General features: G+C 40.5%; 1 protein-coding gene across 2 annotated transcripts in view; it reads right to left on the bottom strand.

Moving 5' to 3' along the window:
- The window catches only part of Epha6 (EPH receptor A6), an 882,350-nt gene that overhangs the window by 22,633 nt on the left and 841,659 nt on the right, over positions 1 to 18,058 (bottom strand). For both annotated transcript variants that reach the window (XM_021184474.2, XM_021184473.2), the window contains one exon: positions 7,535 to 7,684. In XM_021184474.2, coding sequence (XP_021040133.1) covers positions 7,535 to 7,684 — 150 coding nt within the window. The remainder of the gene's footprint in view (positions 1 to 7,534; positions 7,685 to 18,058) is intronic.

Consider the following 18,058-nt stretch of genomic DNA (forward strand, 5'->3'; position numbering starts at 1 on the left):
TCCTTCTCCTTCTCCTTCTCCTTCTCCTTCTCCTTCTCCTTCTCCTTCTCCTTCTCCTTCCTTCTCCTCCTCCTCCTTCTCCTCCTCCTCCTTCTCCTCCTCCTCCTTCTCCTCTTCTTCCTCCTCCTCCTTCTCATGCAAAGCTTTTTAAAAAATTAGGTAGTGAAAACCAAACACATCTTGGCAGCATTATGCTTTCTCCAAGTAGCTTCAAGTGAGATTGTTTTTTTTTTTTCTTTTTTAAAAAATTTACTTATTTTATATATATGAGTACATTATTGCTGTCTTCAGACACACCAGAAGAGGGCATCTGATCACATTACAGATGGTTGTGAGCCACCATGTAGTTGCTGGGAATTGAACTCAGGACCTGTGGAACAGCAGTCGGTGCTCCTAACCCCTGAGCCATCTCTCCAGCCCGTGAGATTGTTTCTGAAGTCTTCTAGAGAAAAATGATGAGCTTAGTGGTAGAACCTAAGCACCTAGGAGACATCTGCATTTCAAAGGCTTTTTCCCCCAGTCAGGGAATCAAAACAAAACCCCAGACTACTGTGCAGCAGTCAGATCATTAGCTCTACTGAAGTTGCTGCTCATTTAAGTGAAGATGACCTTTCCCCCATCTACTGACTCCGTGGATTTGGTTATTTCCTGCTTCTTGCTGTTCATATTTTGCCTTTCCCCCTCTGTGAAGCTCATTGCAATTGTTAAGAGTAGAGAAGAGCACTGCCCTTGGTGCCATCTTTGGAACTTGTGTACCACCATGTCTTCCCATAGGTAGTAAATTTCATTGATTATGAACTTGAATAAAATAGCATACAACATTACCTTGATCTACCTTACACAAATGAAAGATAAACTTTGCATGCTTAAAAGCAGCAAGAAATCCCCCTGCCTCTTCCATCTGCCTTGGAACTGTTTTGGGCAATGGGATAGTTCTGCCATTTATTAAAATTTGACTGAATTGTTTGTACGAAATGTAACAACGGGATAGTGCATTTCATAAAATATTAACGTCGAGTTACAAGAAAACTGCAATGAGGCTTTATATATCTCAACAGTGATAGGTCATCCCGCATCCTTTTGCAAGCAGGAGGCAATGCAAATGCTTCGTGTGATGGAGTTGCATGCACAATTAAAGATGCTTTGGTCTCATTAGGAAGCATGGTGTGTAGATTCCTTCGAATCCTGAATGTCTACTTTACAATTGAGTGGTAAAAGCAAGCACTTTGGATTAAGCAAGGACTTCAACATCAATTCCATGACTCCCCAACAACTCGGATAGATCACTGATTCTTTCTAGACTCCAGTTCCCTTATCTGGAAATGGAAATAATAATGGGATTTACCTCAGAAAACCATCTCGACTCTTAAACTAATCACCTAAAATAGCTCTTTTATGTTAACCATCTCTTCAGCACCCTTGACCGTATTTTTAATGAGGAAACGTTGTTCATTTAGACTCAAGGTTGACAGGTAAAGACTCACTCTTCTCATGTTTTAAATTTTTGTTTCCTTTAAATATTTATTCTGTTACTCCAATGTTCTGCATGTTTTTGTATTTCTACTAGATGGTAAGTTTGATATCTGAATGTGCCAGGGCAGTGGTGGTGCATGCCTTTAATCCTAGCACTTGGGAGGCAGAGGCTGGTGAATTTCTGAGTTTGAGGCCAGCCTGGTCTACAGAGTGAGTTCCAGGACAGCCGGGGCTATACAGAGAAACCCTGTCTTGAAAAACCAAAATGAAAACAAAAAAAGATATCTTAATGTACCAATCAAGTTTGATACTTGAAAAAAAAAAACAAACAAACTGTGCAAAACAATAACAAAACAGGTGATTTATAGTAAATATATAAAATCCAGGATTAATTTCACTACCCAGGATTAATTAAACAATGTATATGTACCAGGCACTATAAATGAGTTTACCTTGTATTTCTTCACTATCTACAATTAGTTATTTTGAACTCCAGAAAATGATATCTCAGAAAGCTTAAATGACTTGCCTAAGTGTTCAGTCAGCCATGAGTCTGGAATCAGAACTCAGAACTTTCTACTAGATGGTAAGTGACTCTTAACTGGGGTTAACTGGAGGTGATGTTTGTCACCCATCTCTGACAAGACAATAACCAGGGCCTTTTTTGGGGGGTGGTGGTGGCTATTTTAGAAGGGGAATGCTACTGCATATAGAGGTTGATATTATGGCTAAGCATCAACTCCAAAGTTCAACACAAACCTCAACCCAAAATCCTGATGATGACGCTGATGTCGAGAGACCCTGTAGGTATACTGGTCTTCCCAGTTTTCTCTGTTATTAGATTAGGATGCAGTAATGCTCCATTAACATTTTGGTGTCACACCAAAGTGAGACTGCAATAAAGTTGCAATTAAATGACAAATATCCCCAAAGGGTGTACAAAAATGAAACTAAACAAGCAATCCAAGGAACCTCACTCATCTTCTGGCTGCACAATATCCTTCCGCTTGTGATCCTCTCATTCCACGTGACTGTGGGACAATTTGCAGTCATAGTGCTCCATCCACCTCGGAGTGGAGAAGGCAGGCATGGAGACCTAGCTTGGGTGACAGTCCTTGCTTCTCTGATGTGGGTGTAGATCAAGGTTGAGCCGGCCATTCTTCCCTAACATTGAGATTGGCTTGTGAAATTTAGAAAGGATTCATGGTAGTGCTGTAGCTAGCCTGACATCCTGAGCCCCAGAGCAGGAGGCAGCAAAGAATGTGGTGAGTAGAGAGAAAGAGTCTAGAAACCCAGGCCCACAGGAAAGCACTGGCACACCCAGAGTCAGTGGAGTAACCAACCTGCTGTTTCATGATTAAAAAAAAGAAAAGTGTTTTTGTTCAAGTTAGTTTGCATTGAGTTCCTTTTTTCAGTGATCAGAAAAACCTTCCATAACAGAGCTGGCATGCTTTTGTGGTATGTATATTTTAAATAACTATATTGTAGTCATACAGTGTTCTACCACATTAAAAAAGAGAAGAAGAAAGAACATCATACCCCCTTGATGAGTGTCATTCTAATCGGATGTGGATGTAGGACTAATAATGTACCAGAACACCAACTCTATACTGAAATAATGGATACCTTGATTGAAAGATATGTCTCGTTAATTCTTTTTTTATGTTTATGGAATTCAGTGAGAATTTCATACAGGTGTCCAGTGCGTGATGCTCAGTCAGAGGGATTAACATTTCCACCTCTGCAACCACTTGTCATTTCTTTGCCTTAGAAATCTTCAAGCTTCTCTCAATCTAGTTCTTTTCAAAATATTTGATCAATCCAGGTGTAGTGGCTCATGGCTTGAGTCCCAGCACTTGGGAGACAGAGACATGTAGATCTCTGAGTTCAAGACCAGCCTGGTCTACAGAGCTAGTTCGAGGACAACCAACGCTACATAGACAAACCCTGTCTCAAAAATAAAATCAGAACAAACACACAAACACATAAAACACCCCCTTCCAATATATAATCACTGCTATATTCTGTAGTTACCTTAATGTGCCACTGAGAATAATAGACGTCGTTTCCCTGACTTGAATATGTTTGGCACCCGGTGCCTGACCTCCTTGCATGCACATCTTCGTGTTCCTTCTTAGAGTCTGATTAAGTGCCAGTCTACTAGGTAGTGCTATGTGATTATCTTCTTAGCTGCCCTATGTGGGAAAGAATCCAGCATCTGTCTTTCCGTGCTTTGTTTATTTCATTAACACGGCAGAGGACTGATTTTCCCACATCCTTGTCCCACATGCACACCTGGTCTGGTGAGTGGTACTTGCTGAGTGCCTGAGCAGCTGGCACCTGCTATTATATTCTGTTATTTTTTTTTTTTTATGTACGATAGTTCTCTGCATTCGGCTTTTATTTTTTCCCTTCCTCATTTCCATTCCCTAATGTACAATTCCACTGACCTTTGGGAAACTCATTATATTATTCACTAACACAGATTCTGCCGACTCAGAATTGTTCATTGTAATAAAATACACCATAGTCGGCGAAGAGAGAAACCATTTCCTAAAAACTGTCTGAAATTTTCTGAACTCATTAAAAATCATAAAACATTGTAACGTTCCATTTGATCTGTGCCCACAGCTTTGTTAACTCACGAAAGTGCAGTAAAGTATATAAGACACGGAAACAGAACATGGTTTGACTTTTACTCTCTGTCTCATTACTTTTCTTAGAAAGCATCTTGGTTGGAAATGGTCAAGTGTAAAACTACACCTTGATTGCATGGATAAGGAATCAAGGATAAACAGGGAATCGCCAGTATTTGGACAGAGCAGTCAGAGAATTTTTATCAAGCTATTTTCTGCTTCTGAACATAAATCTGGATTACTGGACCCATTGCAGATAGGCTGACTTCCAATATGTTGAGCTAAACAGAATTCCAGCTCCCTTGCTGGTAGCAGAGGAAGGTATTCATGGGAAACATAAAAGATTTTGGCTCATTCTGCTTTCATCTAGTAATGTGTGGATCCAAAGGCCTTAAGATTTGACTCCCCCAATTCAGCCCCCAAATCTCCCCTCCCCCCTCAGATTCTTTCTGGAATATCCTTCGGTCACCCCAGAAGACGGGGAAACCACAGCCACTGAGACCTTCCTTTGGCTCTGTGTGGAGAAAAAGTTCAGCCTGGTGTTGAGAACAAATGAGAACGGGCTTGGTGTCAGGTGATTCCTGGCTGTAGTATCCTCTCCTGTTCCAGATGGAGCCCATGTAGACAAATGAGGCTTAATAGACAAAATCACTCTCTAAATGGTCATATTGGATGCTGATCATCAAGATCTATGGCCAGAACTGCTGGGCGAATTGTTGGGCACAGTCCAGGCAGGAAAAGGCTGAAAGCAGGCTCTGGACCATTCTAGGCAACAATTAAGGACAATTTACATGGCCGTCTGAGTTGAAATGGCACAATTGGGCCATTCCCCATTGAAGCTGCCTCCCTAAGCAATCTGTCTTGTGGTCTGGCATCCTCACTTGTACCTGCTCTGCTTTATGAACGTCCTGTCTACTTTTGGCAGCTCAGCAGAGATCGGGAGAAGGCTATACTGGAGAAGGGAGACCATGAGTCTTTTCTTTGCTATCAGCATCTCCTCACAGATTATAAAATTACAGCATCTTATGATGAGAAGGCACATTGGGAAGACCCTAACTCATTTCTTTATTTTTTAATTAACTCATGAAACTGGGGCACTTTCAAAGTCTAAGCAGCTTACGTGACCGAATCAGAGTCCACATCAGCATGGCTATGCTTGCCAAATCTGTGCCTGCAGCAATGGGTCCCAGGAGGAAAGGAAGTCTAGGGATCAGGAAACTCAAGAAATGGCTCTTCCTCTTGGTCAGTCTTTTATTAGAATAACTCCCTCTGGGTGTCTAATAAGAAGGACTAATTATGACTCTTATTGCTTTAAGTGAATGACTTTCATGAGAGTGTCTCAAAAATAAATCAAATCCAAGCCTGGAGAGTCTTATTTTCCTCATTTGTCTTATTCCCATTAGTGTCAGGCCACATATTATACTTTTGCTTATTTATTTCATTTCTAGTCTTTCTCCTAACTGTTAAGACAGGGACTCTACAAGGGCAGGAGATCACCAGTCCCAAACAGGAAGCTGTGTGAACTCAAACAAACCGACATACAAGTCACAGTTATTCCTTGCTTTCCTCGGCAATGGCCATGGCTTGTTATAAAAGTTTACCACGGCTGCAATCTAAAAGCGTGAAGAACCCATTATCACGAGACTCTAGACAAGAAGCAGTGCTGAAGAGAAATCGATTCTGGGATTGCTGGGATGGATTAGTTTACCCTCAACAGAATACATATGAGAGCAATGCGTCAGAGTTAAAGTGGGTATTATAGTGACAGAATTTGGGGCTTACATGACGTAGCTACCTGGTTTTAAAAAAGTACAAATAAGCAACAACAACAACAACAACAAAAAAAAAACAAAAGAAAACCATAATCCAAAGTGGAGGCTCTGGTAGTAATGGGACAAGTTTCTAGTTGGAAGTTTAACTCAGGAAGTGCTGGAAAAGGCTTTTATGAATTGACACCCACTACAGACAAACAAACAACAATCACCCCCAAACAACAAAAAGGTTCAGTCACAGGGTGAGAGGTTCATTACATAAAACTCTCCAGAGAATACAGAATTCTCATCATGACATGGCTCTGAAATGCCCCAGTGATGGGTATGGTACAGAGGTTGCTGGCAGTGCACACTGTGTGTTCCAGATGTTCTGGGGGACCCTGTTATCCTGGCTTTGTGTTTGACATTGTGCTTTCGAGAGCAATGACTGCTCATGTGATCTTTTCCCTGCTGTTTTATAGGTATCTGGTGTTGGCATTCTCCATGATGAGCCAGGAGATTCCTAGACAGTGAAACAGGACTCAGTTGCAAAAGCAATACTCTATGTTAGTAGAAGCATCAATTGTGGCCAGAAATCTAACCACACTTATGCCTTTAGAATCCCAGCACTCAGGAGGCATAGTCAGGTGGATCTCTTGGAGTTTGAGACCAGCCTGGTCTATGTAGTGAGTTCCAGGTCAGCCAGAGTTACATAGTGAGACCCTGTCTCAAACAACAACAACAACAACAACAACAACAAAACAAATCTGTGAAACTGAAAGAATCTGTAGCTGTTGCACAACTACAAAAGGTGTTGAAACTGGAATCTCTAGTAGCAAAATGTGAGGTGTGGAGGTTTGTAAGGAGGGGAGGCTGTAAGTTTTTAGTTGGAGTAAAGAAATGTGATGCTACACTGGTTATGCTTTGTGTATGTTTAGGGATGATTTACAGTCCAGTAACTAGCTATCTTTGCATCTATGGACATTCGAAATCATATCAGTGTTTACTTCCTATCGCTATAGCTTTAGAAACCACAGGGAGCACTGGAGAAGGCAAGACAATGAACAGCCCTGGATTCTTAGATGAGGCACACATTTGTCTGCTCTGACATCGCCCTCTTCCATTGTTGGAATGTCTGTTATTCTGATTACTGTCTGCAGGCAGATCATAGAGGCTACGTGTATGAACTATTCTGTTCTGTAATGTTATCAACCACAAATGTAATTGCTACAGATAAAACAACCAAAGGGAAAAAAAAAAGATGACACTAAAGATTATGTATCTCAAAGGAACCTTGTGAGATGACATTTACTGATAGTGCCTGAAAGCATTCACTCTCCCTTGAAAGTCTAAATCTAGCTTAGGCTGATTTGGACTTTGCAGTGGTACACTGAATTGCTCCATGGTTGAAATAAAAAGTCAATATTACTCTTTCTTTTGTTTAACTATAGGTAAGCAGTGCTGAGAGTGTTTCAGGTAAGATGTGTGCCCAGCTCACCCAGTCAACTAGGGCTAGAATCTTCTGCATATTCTCAGGTCCCTTCTCCCTCTAGTCTCCTATGAAACTGTCAGCAAGACAAGGGTTAACCTGAGAGAGAATTAAAAGAGAGAGATGTTCCCCATCAAGCCAATGCCCTTCCATTCACAAAATGGCAGAAGCGTCCAGGTACTTACATCCTGGTTGGACATTTCCCAGTACGGTCTCTCTCCATAGGACATCACCTCCCACATGACAATCCCGTAGCTCCACGCGTCACTGGCTGAGGAGAATTTTCTGTAGGCAATAGCTTCTGGGGCTGTCCACCGTATAGGGATTTTCCCTCCCTGAAAAAACAAATAGGATATTTCTCAGATGGTTCACAAGTATATTAAGACACAGGCACTCTGTTCAGAGGTCTCTTGTTTGCCTTTCCTAAGTGCTTGATAATACTGTTGATGCTTTAAATTAGAATAGAGAGCTTGGATAATGTTAAATGGCAGAAATTTCCCCCTGATAATTGTTATTTGGGAAAAAAAAGCTTTCATGGGGGAAAAGTCTCATTTTGGAAGGATTTTATTTCATTCATTAGAGAAATTTATTTTTACTTTAGATTCACACAATTAAACACACTATTATGCCATTTGGAGAAAGTTCCAGATTATGGGACATTAAAAACTAAATGTTATTCAACACTCATTAAACACTGTATTACGTTTATAAATAATAATGAGGCTAAAGCTCTATTCTAGTTGAAGACAAATGGTTAAACAAGCTGAATAGCCGGTACCAACTCCACATTTAAGAGGATGGAATTTTCTTGTTTTTCCTCAGCCTTGATTACATTTATTATTATTAATTTTTAAATCTTTGCCATGATACAAAATCAGAGGTCTATAAAAAGTTCTATTTTTCACCCGTTAAGGTACATTGCAATTTTTTCCTTCAGTGTTCAAGTTTATGTCTGAACATCATAAAGAGATTAAATTGCACAAATTTATACTGCTTAGATGCTAACATCTGTCATTGCGTTATACTTAACTTTTATTAACATTTATTACATTTTATATGTTGAAACACTCTGTAAATCCCATTTTACTGTGATGACAAGAATAAAACAATTCATCCATTCGATTTGTAGTAATCTTTAAAAATCTCAGCTCCGAATTGCCATGTTGCACAGATGTGGCGACCCTTGTGCCACTAGATGGCGGTAGAGAACAAGAAGCGGGTCCATCTAACTCAAACCGGGGAGATTGGCTTCAGTTCCAACAAAATTATTTTCATCAGTCAGTACCCGCCACTGTGGGACTGTTTCAACATCATCAGCATTTTCATGCGCACAGCATCTGAGCTCGCAATGTGCACAAAATCTGTGTTAAGGGAAGTGTGGGGGAGGAGCAGAGAATAAAGTCAGTATTTTCTTTCATCATTGATGAATTTATGGGTTGGGAAACATCTATTAAAGGTGAAAATCTCCAGTACTATAATCCTTAATTATTTAACAATTGAAACACTATGAACTTCAAGCGAAAAAAAATTCATCTGAAGTTGGAACAATTTAGGCTTCATAAGGCAAATGAGAGAATTAGCGAAAACCTCACTTCAGAGATGTCTGGAGGGGAATTGTTAGGACCCTTGGGAAAACACCTTAAATGCAATCCTCTGCTTTTACAGGTGAGTGAGCTGCCCGGTGTTCAGAGATGAAGAATTAGCTATTCCTTGGTCTCTGAAGTCTACTGGTGTAGCCACACGATGAGATGACGGGGCCTTGCTAGAGCCACGAAAATACTTCAGCTGCAGAGTTGGGTACCTAACTGATTTTAATATTTTAACATGATATATTGTAGTCATCTATCATGGCAGCAGCTTGGACAGGAGCCTAACGCCTAGGTTTTCCGTGCTTTAGGGCATAGGTCTTTTAAAAATCTTCTAATAAGGACTAGAAAATTACATTTATGAAGTTAGTGAAAGTGTAACTGGGTGGGTAGGTGGAGGGCAGTAAAGGCAAAAGGTGCCATTATTTTTATTTTTTTCCTTAAGCTTCTCACACAAGCCACGTGTGAAAGAGACTGTGGAGTCTAAGCCACCTCTCCACATCCCCATCCCCAAAGATTCGATCTTTAACATAATGTAAGTTTGCCAGAAAAAAAAAAACCAAACAACAATCATACAGCACCCACAGCTAAGTGAATTCTACATAAATACAAAATACTTGTTCTTTATTATTTTTTTTAAGGGTAAATATACCCCATGATGGAATTTTTTGGAATGGTGTGTCCCAATTATCAAATGAGGTTAGCATTTGCCATAAACGAATAAATCAACCATCTTTTTTTTTCTTCTGTAGTTGAAATATGCACCCTATATTTTGATTTGTTAAATTTGGCAAGTCCTAGTCAGATGCACTGAGAATAAGATGTTGTAAACGCTGTCCCTGAACACTCAGGGAACATTCTAAGGCAGCTGGTGTGATCTCACCTGCTCTCCTGCCCCTGTGTTAAGTCTCAGTGTACTCCTTGAAATACTGCAAAGCCACAGCTAACCGTGACTTCATGTTCAATTTACCTATCGTCTCATAAATAATATCCTTATCCAAGTGGCTTGCATATTCATGTAGATTTGTATATCAGACAACTTTCACATGGAAAGGTGAATTTTATCAGTTTTCTTCTTGAGATGTTTTTTCCTCTTCTCCCTAAAGGGAAGATATTAAAAACATTTGACAAGCCACATTGCTACCTGTTGTGAACGGCATTTATTCTAAATTCACCCACGGAAGCCCTAACTCACTATGTGACTATATTAAAAGAGACTTAAAAGAGAAATTCAGGTTAAATCAAGCCATAAAAGTATAACCCAATACGACTGGTGTCCCCACAGGGGGATGCAGATACAGCAAAGAATCTGCAGGCACAGAGAAGAGGCCATGTGGGGACATGCTCAGGAAGGAGCCAGCTGCCTGTGAGCTGGAGAAGCTTTCAGAAGAGCCTCACTTGCTGACATCTTGGTCTTGGACTCCAGAACGAACTACAAAGAATACATTTCTGGTGTTTAGAACACCCAGTTGGTGGTATTTTCTCACGGCAACTCCGGCAGACTAATTATTATTACACGACCCCAATAAAGAAAAATGAACCTTGTTCAATACTTGTTCAAATGAACACCACTGAAAAATGAACAGTACATTTTTATTTCAAATTCTTTGCCTAGTGTTGAAATGGAAAGTGTAAGCCAGAATAATCTTAAAATAATATACAGGGGGAAAATGGGACAGACGTTTAATGTGGAAAACATAATTTTAAGTAACAAAATGCATAAATCTAATAGTGGGTAGAAACTGGGACGCTTCTGAGCTCACATGCGACAGAGATAAGGGGACGTGCAATGCATATTTTCTTCTTCTGATGAAGAATCCTAAATATAGTTTATTTCTAGTTGTAACACGAGGGAAAAGGGAAGGGAGCCTTAAGCTTTGGGCACCGTTTCCAATTCTTACATTAAAAGAAGTAGAAGTATCTTTTGTATGCATGTACAGTGTGTTTATATAGTGTGTAGATGTGTTTGCATGCTTGTATGTGTATGAGAGAGTGAGGGTGCTCATGTGTCTTAGCACATGTGGGGAGCATCCGTGTGGAGGTCAGAGAACAAACTCAGGCATCAGCCCCCACCTCCCATGTTGTTTAAGGCAGGCTCTCTTTGTTGTTTGGTGATGTACAGCTGCAGTCAGGTCCCTGGCTCCCAAGCTTCTGGGGTGTATCCTGTCTCTATCTCCCATCTCACTGTAGGTGTGGATTACATATGCATGCTGCCTTACATAGCTTTATGTGTATCCTGGGGATTGAGATTCAGGTCCTCTGAGTCCTATGAAACTACCCCTTCCCCCTGGCTCCCATCCTTTTAATAAAATGGACTATCTTACACTGTGGATTAATCTTGTCTACGTGTTTTCACCCCTGAGTACTGAAGTGCATTTTTTGTTTTGGTCTTTCGTTTTTTTTTTTCTGTTATTTCAGGAAGATCTAACCACCAGATGCTTGCTTCAGGTTGCAGGAATGAACAAATAGTATCATTCTTTAGATTTGAAACCACAATCATGGCTAGTTGTTTTCACCATATGGTTAGTGAGCCAGAGAAGAAAGGATGCTAATCAAAGGGACTAGCCAGGATCCAGAAACATTTTCGCTACTGATTCCTCTCTTACGCAGCAAGCTTAATCACTGAGGAACAAAGAGGGGACAGGAAGGCAGAGACATTGAGGCTACTGAAACCATCACTAGGGAAGATTTTTACCCTGTTTTCCAAATTATATTCAAAGCTTGTTACCCAACAAGTAGGTAGTGGGCTGCGGATGTAAAAGTGAGGATGTAACAGAATAAGGAGTCTGCACATGTGTATATGTTTGCATGTCCAGCACCCCACAATGCAGCTATATTCAAATTTATTTCACATCTAAATTTTAGAACGTAGGGCTGTTCTCGCAAGAGGCCAGTTAATAGATAGGTAGTAAAATCACAAAGACTTAATACTAAAATCTAACAAAAAAATGATCCAGAGAATGCAAAGACATTTGAAAAATCCTCCATTTCTCATTCACTGGAATTGATAATTTTAACCTAAAGAAAAAAGATTTCGAATGGACAATAAGTTCTTTGGAAGCTTTCCCTTTCTTATAGATATATCTTTGAAGTCTTGAGACTCTAAAGATTCAGCATTACAGAACAGTCAAATACCCAGTAAATGTATGGGAAAATGTTGAGCATCTTTAGTTATCAGAAAAAGGCAAATCAAAATTACAAGGAGGTTTTATCTCACTATAATCAGAATGGCTATCATCAAGAGAGAAAACTACAAATGCTAAATGAGAGAGAGGGAAAGGAACTTTTATTCAGTCTGGTAGGAAAGTAAATTTAGTCCCTATGGAAATCAGTAAAAACAAACAAATTAACAAGCAAACTAAAATGAGCTACCACATGATATAGCCACAGTGCTGGTAGTTATATTCTTGAAGTCTCAGTTATTGCACCACAGGGATTCTTTCACATTCACGCTTATTGGAGGACTATTCACAATAGCCCAATCAGAGAATCAGCCCAGGTTCCCATCAACAGATGAATAAACATGGCATCTGTACACAATGGAACTTTATTCAGTAACGAAGAGTAAAATTATATTATTTGCAAGAAAACAAATAAAAGTAGAGATCTTCATGTTAAGCAAAATTAAGCTAGCCTCAGAAAGATGGATATCACTTGACAAATATGGTATGTACTCACTTATAAGGGATATTAGCTATTAAGTAAATGATAATTAAGGTATAGTCTCTACACTCAGAGAGATTAGGTAAAGTTGAGGGCTGCAGTGGAATTCATGAATCTTCTGTAGAAGGGGAAACAGAATAATTTTTTGCTGGTAGACTGGGGTGGGTAGGCCAGGAGCTGAGGGATGAGATATGAGTGGGGGTAGATGGGATTAAAGGAGAGAGCGTGGGGAAAGATGGCTGGAATTGGGAGGCATTTTGGAGGCAGTGGAAACTTCCTGTAATCTATGAGGGTGATCCTACTGTCCTTGTAGTGGTAGAGATGGATTTTCAATTGGCCATAGCTTGTAATCAAGCAAGGCTTCCAAGTGATGAGTTGCATTGAGTCAAGTTGTTGGCCAAGGAGGTCCCCCTGTGGAAATCCCCAAATAACCCAGGTTGATACTAGGACAGAGGGTTTCTCTCTGAGAACTGGCAGCAGGGCACCATTGCCAAGGACAACATCCACACAGTTCAATGAATGTTCAGAGGTTGAATTAGTGCCTGCATGGAGCCTTCACCTCTATGTTCTAGTCTCGTTGGCATGGGAAGCACTCTCCAGGTTCTAGCAAGACAAACATGGACACCAACCCAGCCACAAAACTCTCCATTTACAATCTGTTCTGACTGTAAGATGTACTGTGGCAATGGTGGTTCAGGACACGTGAGGGTGGCCAACCAATGTTTGCTTTATATTGAGAGGCCCAACCTATGAGAGAGAGCCCATGCTCTGTATTGCCTGGATGGCTAGGAACCAGACACCTAGGTTAGAACCAAACATGACTGGCAAAAATTAAAATAAAATAAAATAAAATAAAATAAAATAAAATAAAAATAAATAAATGAAATAAAAAAGAAAAGATCTCTAATGACATTCTGCTGTTCTCATGGATTGTTGCCTTGTCCAATTACCATCAGAGAGGTTTCCTCTGATAGCGTGTGGAAGAAGATACAGAGACCCACAGCCAGACACTATGTAGAAAGAGAGTCTAAATTGCAGGTCTCCATCTCTTGGAGCATGGGGAATCCCACGGAAGAGTGGGTAGGAAGATTGTAGGAGTCAGAGGAGATGGAGAACATGGGAGAACATAGGCCACTGGATCAACCGAACAGGGCGTATATGGGCTCACTGAGTTTGCAGGGGCAAGCACAGGGCCTTCAGTGTTCTGCACTAGGTCATCTGCAGCCATATGTATGACTGTTAGCTTGGTGTGTTTATGGAACTCCTAATTGTGGGAGTGGGGATGTTTTTGACTCCTTTGCCTTCCTTGGGACACTTTCCCTCCTCTTTGGCCATATCTAGCATTGTGAGGTAGGGAAGGATGCAGTTGTGAGTGTAGGGGTTAGGTGTGTGTGTGTGTTTGGGGGGGGGGGGCTGATTCTATACAGCGCCACCATTTGAAGCCTTAGGTATTGCTATGCTGTTCCCTCTAATGCTATCCCAGTCTACTGTTCTCGCGATGAAGTAAATACTTGTCTCCTTTTGAAAGTTATGTTAGAATGCACTACTCAGGAAGAATGAGGACAGATTAGAATGATTTCAGACAAATGTGAAGAGCCAAGCCATCAGCTTTGTTTCCCACTTGCTAAAACAATTTTAAGTGTGGAAAGGGCTTCTCGTTCATTTCTCGTGCTACAGGCCCAGGATTACACTACACGTCCCATTCACTGTCTAAATGTATAAGCAGCTGAGCGAATGCAAAATTTTCGTTTCCTTTAATAAAACAGTGCTATCGCACCATCAAAAGCTCCAAGAACTGGGATACTTTCAACCTACTTCCTCCTAAATTGCTCTGGAAAATAATTCATTGCTATCTGTTTCCCCGTACTCTCTTTCAATGAGAACATAGGTTCTACATCATTCAGTGAATAACACTATTCTGGAAGACGTGTATTAAATTAGATTTTTTTTTCTATTCTGTGCTAGAAGGAAGATAATGCAGGATATAATGCTACTGTAATATGGAGAATTAAACACAGGTGTATTATGAGGATTGCCATTGTATCACAGCACAGATAACTTCAACACTGCTCACAGCACAGAGAGGATTTTTTTTTTGGGAAAAAAATCTATCACTCATTATTGCTTTGCAAAAATATTGCATGAGAAAGTCTCAATGGGATAGGCTATAACAATAGAGTTAAATAACTATTCTTAGCCTTTTCTAGACAGCACTTTTTCTTAGTGGCCTTCTCCTCTCTGTCTGTCTTGCTTAGGGTTTTACTGCTGTGAAGAGACACCATGACCAAGGCCAGTCCTATAAAGGACAACATTTAATTGGGGCTGGCTTATAGGTTCAGGCATTCAGTCAGTCCATTATCATCAAGGCAGGAACATGGCAGCATCCAGGCTGGCATGGTACAGGAGGAGCTAAGAATTCTACATCTTCATCTGAAGGCTGCCAGCAGAATACTCTCTTCCAGGAAGCTAGAAGTAGGGTCTTAAAGCTCATGCTGACAGTGATACACCGACTCCAACAAGGCTATCCCTACTCCAACAAGGCCATACCTCCAAATGGTGCCACTCCCTGGACCAAGCATATACAAACTATCACACTGTCTCTCTGTCTGTCTCTTTCTCTCTCTGTTGGTCTCTCTTCCTTCTCTCTCCTCTCTTTTTCTCTCTCCCTTTCTCTTTATAGGATACTAAGCAACACAACCTTCTAGTCTTAGTATATTTGAATGAAGTTTTAAGAACCCGTGGTCTATGTGGTAAATCTGTGGAAACCAGCACAGAAGCAGTGGCTTCAAATGTTCCACATAAATTGCAAAGTGAAGGATTAGTTATTTGAGGTCATTTGCTTCCATTGAAAATTGAGAAATTTGTCTTACTGAGACTTGATATGCCAGGACTGGCTGATATTCCTGGGAGGCCTCCCCTTTTTCTGAAGAGAATTGGAAGAGGAGTGAAGGAGGGATGGGAGGCAGATGGGGGAGAACTGGGAGGAGAAGAGGGAGGGAAGCTGTGGTGGGAATGTAAAGTACGTAAATAAATTAATATAAACTCTGAGAAATGTAATACTTTGAGGTGTTAATGATACAATTATTTGCATAAATCACATTTGCCAGTTGTTTCTCTGAGAGCCTGTGCCCCATTCATCTCTATACATGGTTGGATGTTACTTTTGGAAAGTGTTTAGATCATGTTATTAGGCTCATAAATTGGAAAAAGTGAGGCAAGCCCTGTATTTATTCTAGCGTTATTTGTACAAGTCCTGCTTGGAACAAAGTTTCAAAAAGGCACAGAGTACATTGGTTTCTGAGGGGGAGGAGTACAGGTTGTAGACCCTAGTGTACAGGGAAGGCAGCTGTGGGGCTGGCTATCTGGCTGGCCTTGCAGCCCTCTCTTGTCACTAATTTGTTCTGTGACTCGGGACAGATGGTAGGTAAGGGCTCTGTAAGTTGAGGGCTCTGTAGCTTTTTGTAAAGGTCTCATATGTAATAATTTGTTAATCAGTGTAATTCTACAGTGGGTTAAACAAAAAAAGTAGCCTTCCATCCTTTCTGAGGTAACACAGACAGGAAGACCACAGCTACACTGGGTTCTTCTGTTTTACCCACAGGCACTTTACCGGGAGGATCCTGAGAGAGCCTGGTGCTTTGAGCTTATCAGAGAAGCAAGGTTTTTCTTTTTCTTTCTTTTTTTTTCCCTGGTTGTGGTGTTTTGCTGCATTGGTTCAGAGTGAAGCTGTGAGCTCAAATTACCCATTGTCAGAGAGGGTGATCTGAGGAGAGAGGAGATGGCATGGTGGTGTCTGTAGAAGCTGTCAGTTTAGGTCCAGCTGCTCTGGATGCTGAGCGTGCAGGAGTTCAGCTTCCTGGGGACCTAAAAGTAGTCCTCTGTGAAGACAGGCTAGTAACTTACATCCCCCAGAGTCCAAAACTTAAATGTCTGAATGCAAAAAAAAATATGTTTAATACAGCTGACCCTATTTTAGGAAGAGTTGTTAGCTGAGAGGATTGTTAAAAATGCCAGAACATTTTTTAAAATGTGTTTAAAAGTTGAGGGCAGTTTATAATCATTAGGCGTGGAGTTGAGAACATTTATTCCTATATTTATTCAATTATTCCAAGTTTTCTTTTAAACTGTTTTCTTATGTAAAGACAATTAATGATTCTTCAGGACCCAAATGTTGATAAATAGTATTGTTCTCTTGCTTTCGTCTGAAGATGCGCGCTCAGCCTCACCAGACTGACTCTGGGAAGCAGGCACCTTCTGTGCCTTTGAAGTGTTCCCTTCACTTGCTGTTCCACTTGCTATAGTGTCAGTTGTACTTAGCTGACTGTGGCTCAAAAACTGTATAAGTTTTACATTTCATATCAAAGCTATGCATAGTAGTATGTATACAATCTCAATCACTTGGGAGACGGCCATAGAAAGATCCCACAAATCCACAGGTTCAAGGCCACTGGGCTTATGACAATTAGGTTTCTGCACTAAGTGGGGAACTGGATGGGATAAAGAAGGGAAATAGTGTGAAATGAAAAGTTTTCACTTTTTAATGTTTTATTACTCATCACTGTGTACACGGCTAATGACAAGAAGAGAAGAAGGGGGAGTTTTTCAGGTCTGAATTTTCAGTTTTTAAAACACAATGCCAGTGGAAACACTGAAGGCCTTTGGTAGCATTTATCCATCCATTCATTCATTTGTTCATCCATCCATCCATCCATCCATCCACCCACCCATCCATCTATTCTATCCATGCATTCATCTATTCATTCATTAGTTCATTCATTCATTCATTCATTCATTCACCTATTCATTCTCTTTAGTGTTCCTTTGATCAAATACTTTTGAACACAGCTCTCATGCTAAGTGCTCAGGTTATAAGGAAGATATTTTCCCAGTGAGATCACCTTAAGGTTGATGCAGGCTAGTGTTAACAGCACTAAAGTCTCTGCCAACTTTACTTAGCATCAGAAAAGAAGGGATGAGCACTTCAGATGGCTGTGGTGAGGGGGAGAGGGGCATCTCCACAGAGTTGATTTGTAGAGTTTGGGAAGCAAAGTAAGAACTGTAGTTAATAAAGAGGATGGCCAGAGCATCTCTTCAGAGAAGTAGCAAGCTCAAAGGAACAGCAGGTGGAACAGCACCAAGCATCCATGGAGTTACAACCTTTCTGAAACAGCTACTATTTGGAGTCTAAGGAAGGAAGAGATGGCTCACAGTCTGAGGTATCAGAGACTTGGCTAAGATTCAGAACAGTGAACATTGGGATTTCGTGATGCTCTCTTCACTTAGAACACCTTCCCAGAAACTGAATTTTACTATTTTGGTTGTATCTGCTGCTATTTCTATGTGCGAAATTATATATGATTTGGTTTTATTTTTCTTTGTTTTCATTCTACTTCTATTTCTTATGGCTTAAAGGTAAGCATCTTGTGGTAAAATATGGTCTAAATAATCCATTTTAAAGAA

This window comes from Mus caroli, chromosome 16 (assembly GCF_900094665.2).
Source record: "Mus caroli chromosome 16, CAROLI_EIJ_v1.1, whole genome shotgun sequence".
Taxonomy (NCBI): Eukaryota; Metazoa; Chordata; class Mammalia; order Rodentia; family Muridae; genus Mus; species Mus caroli.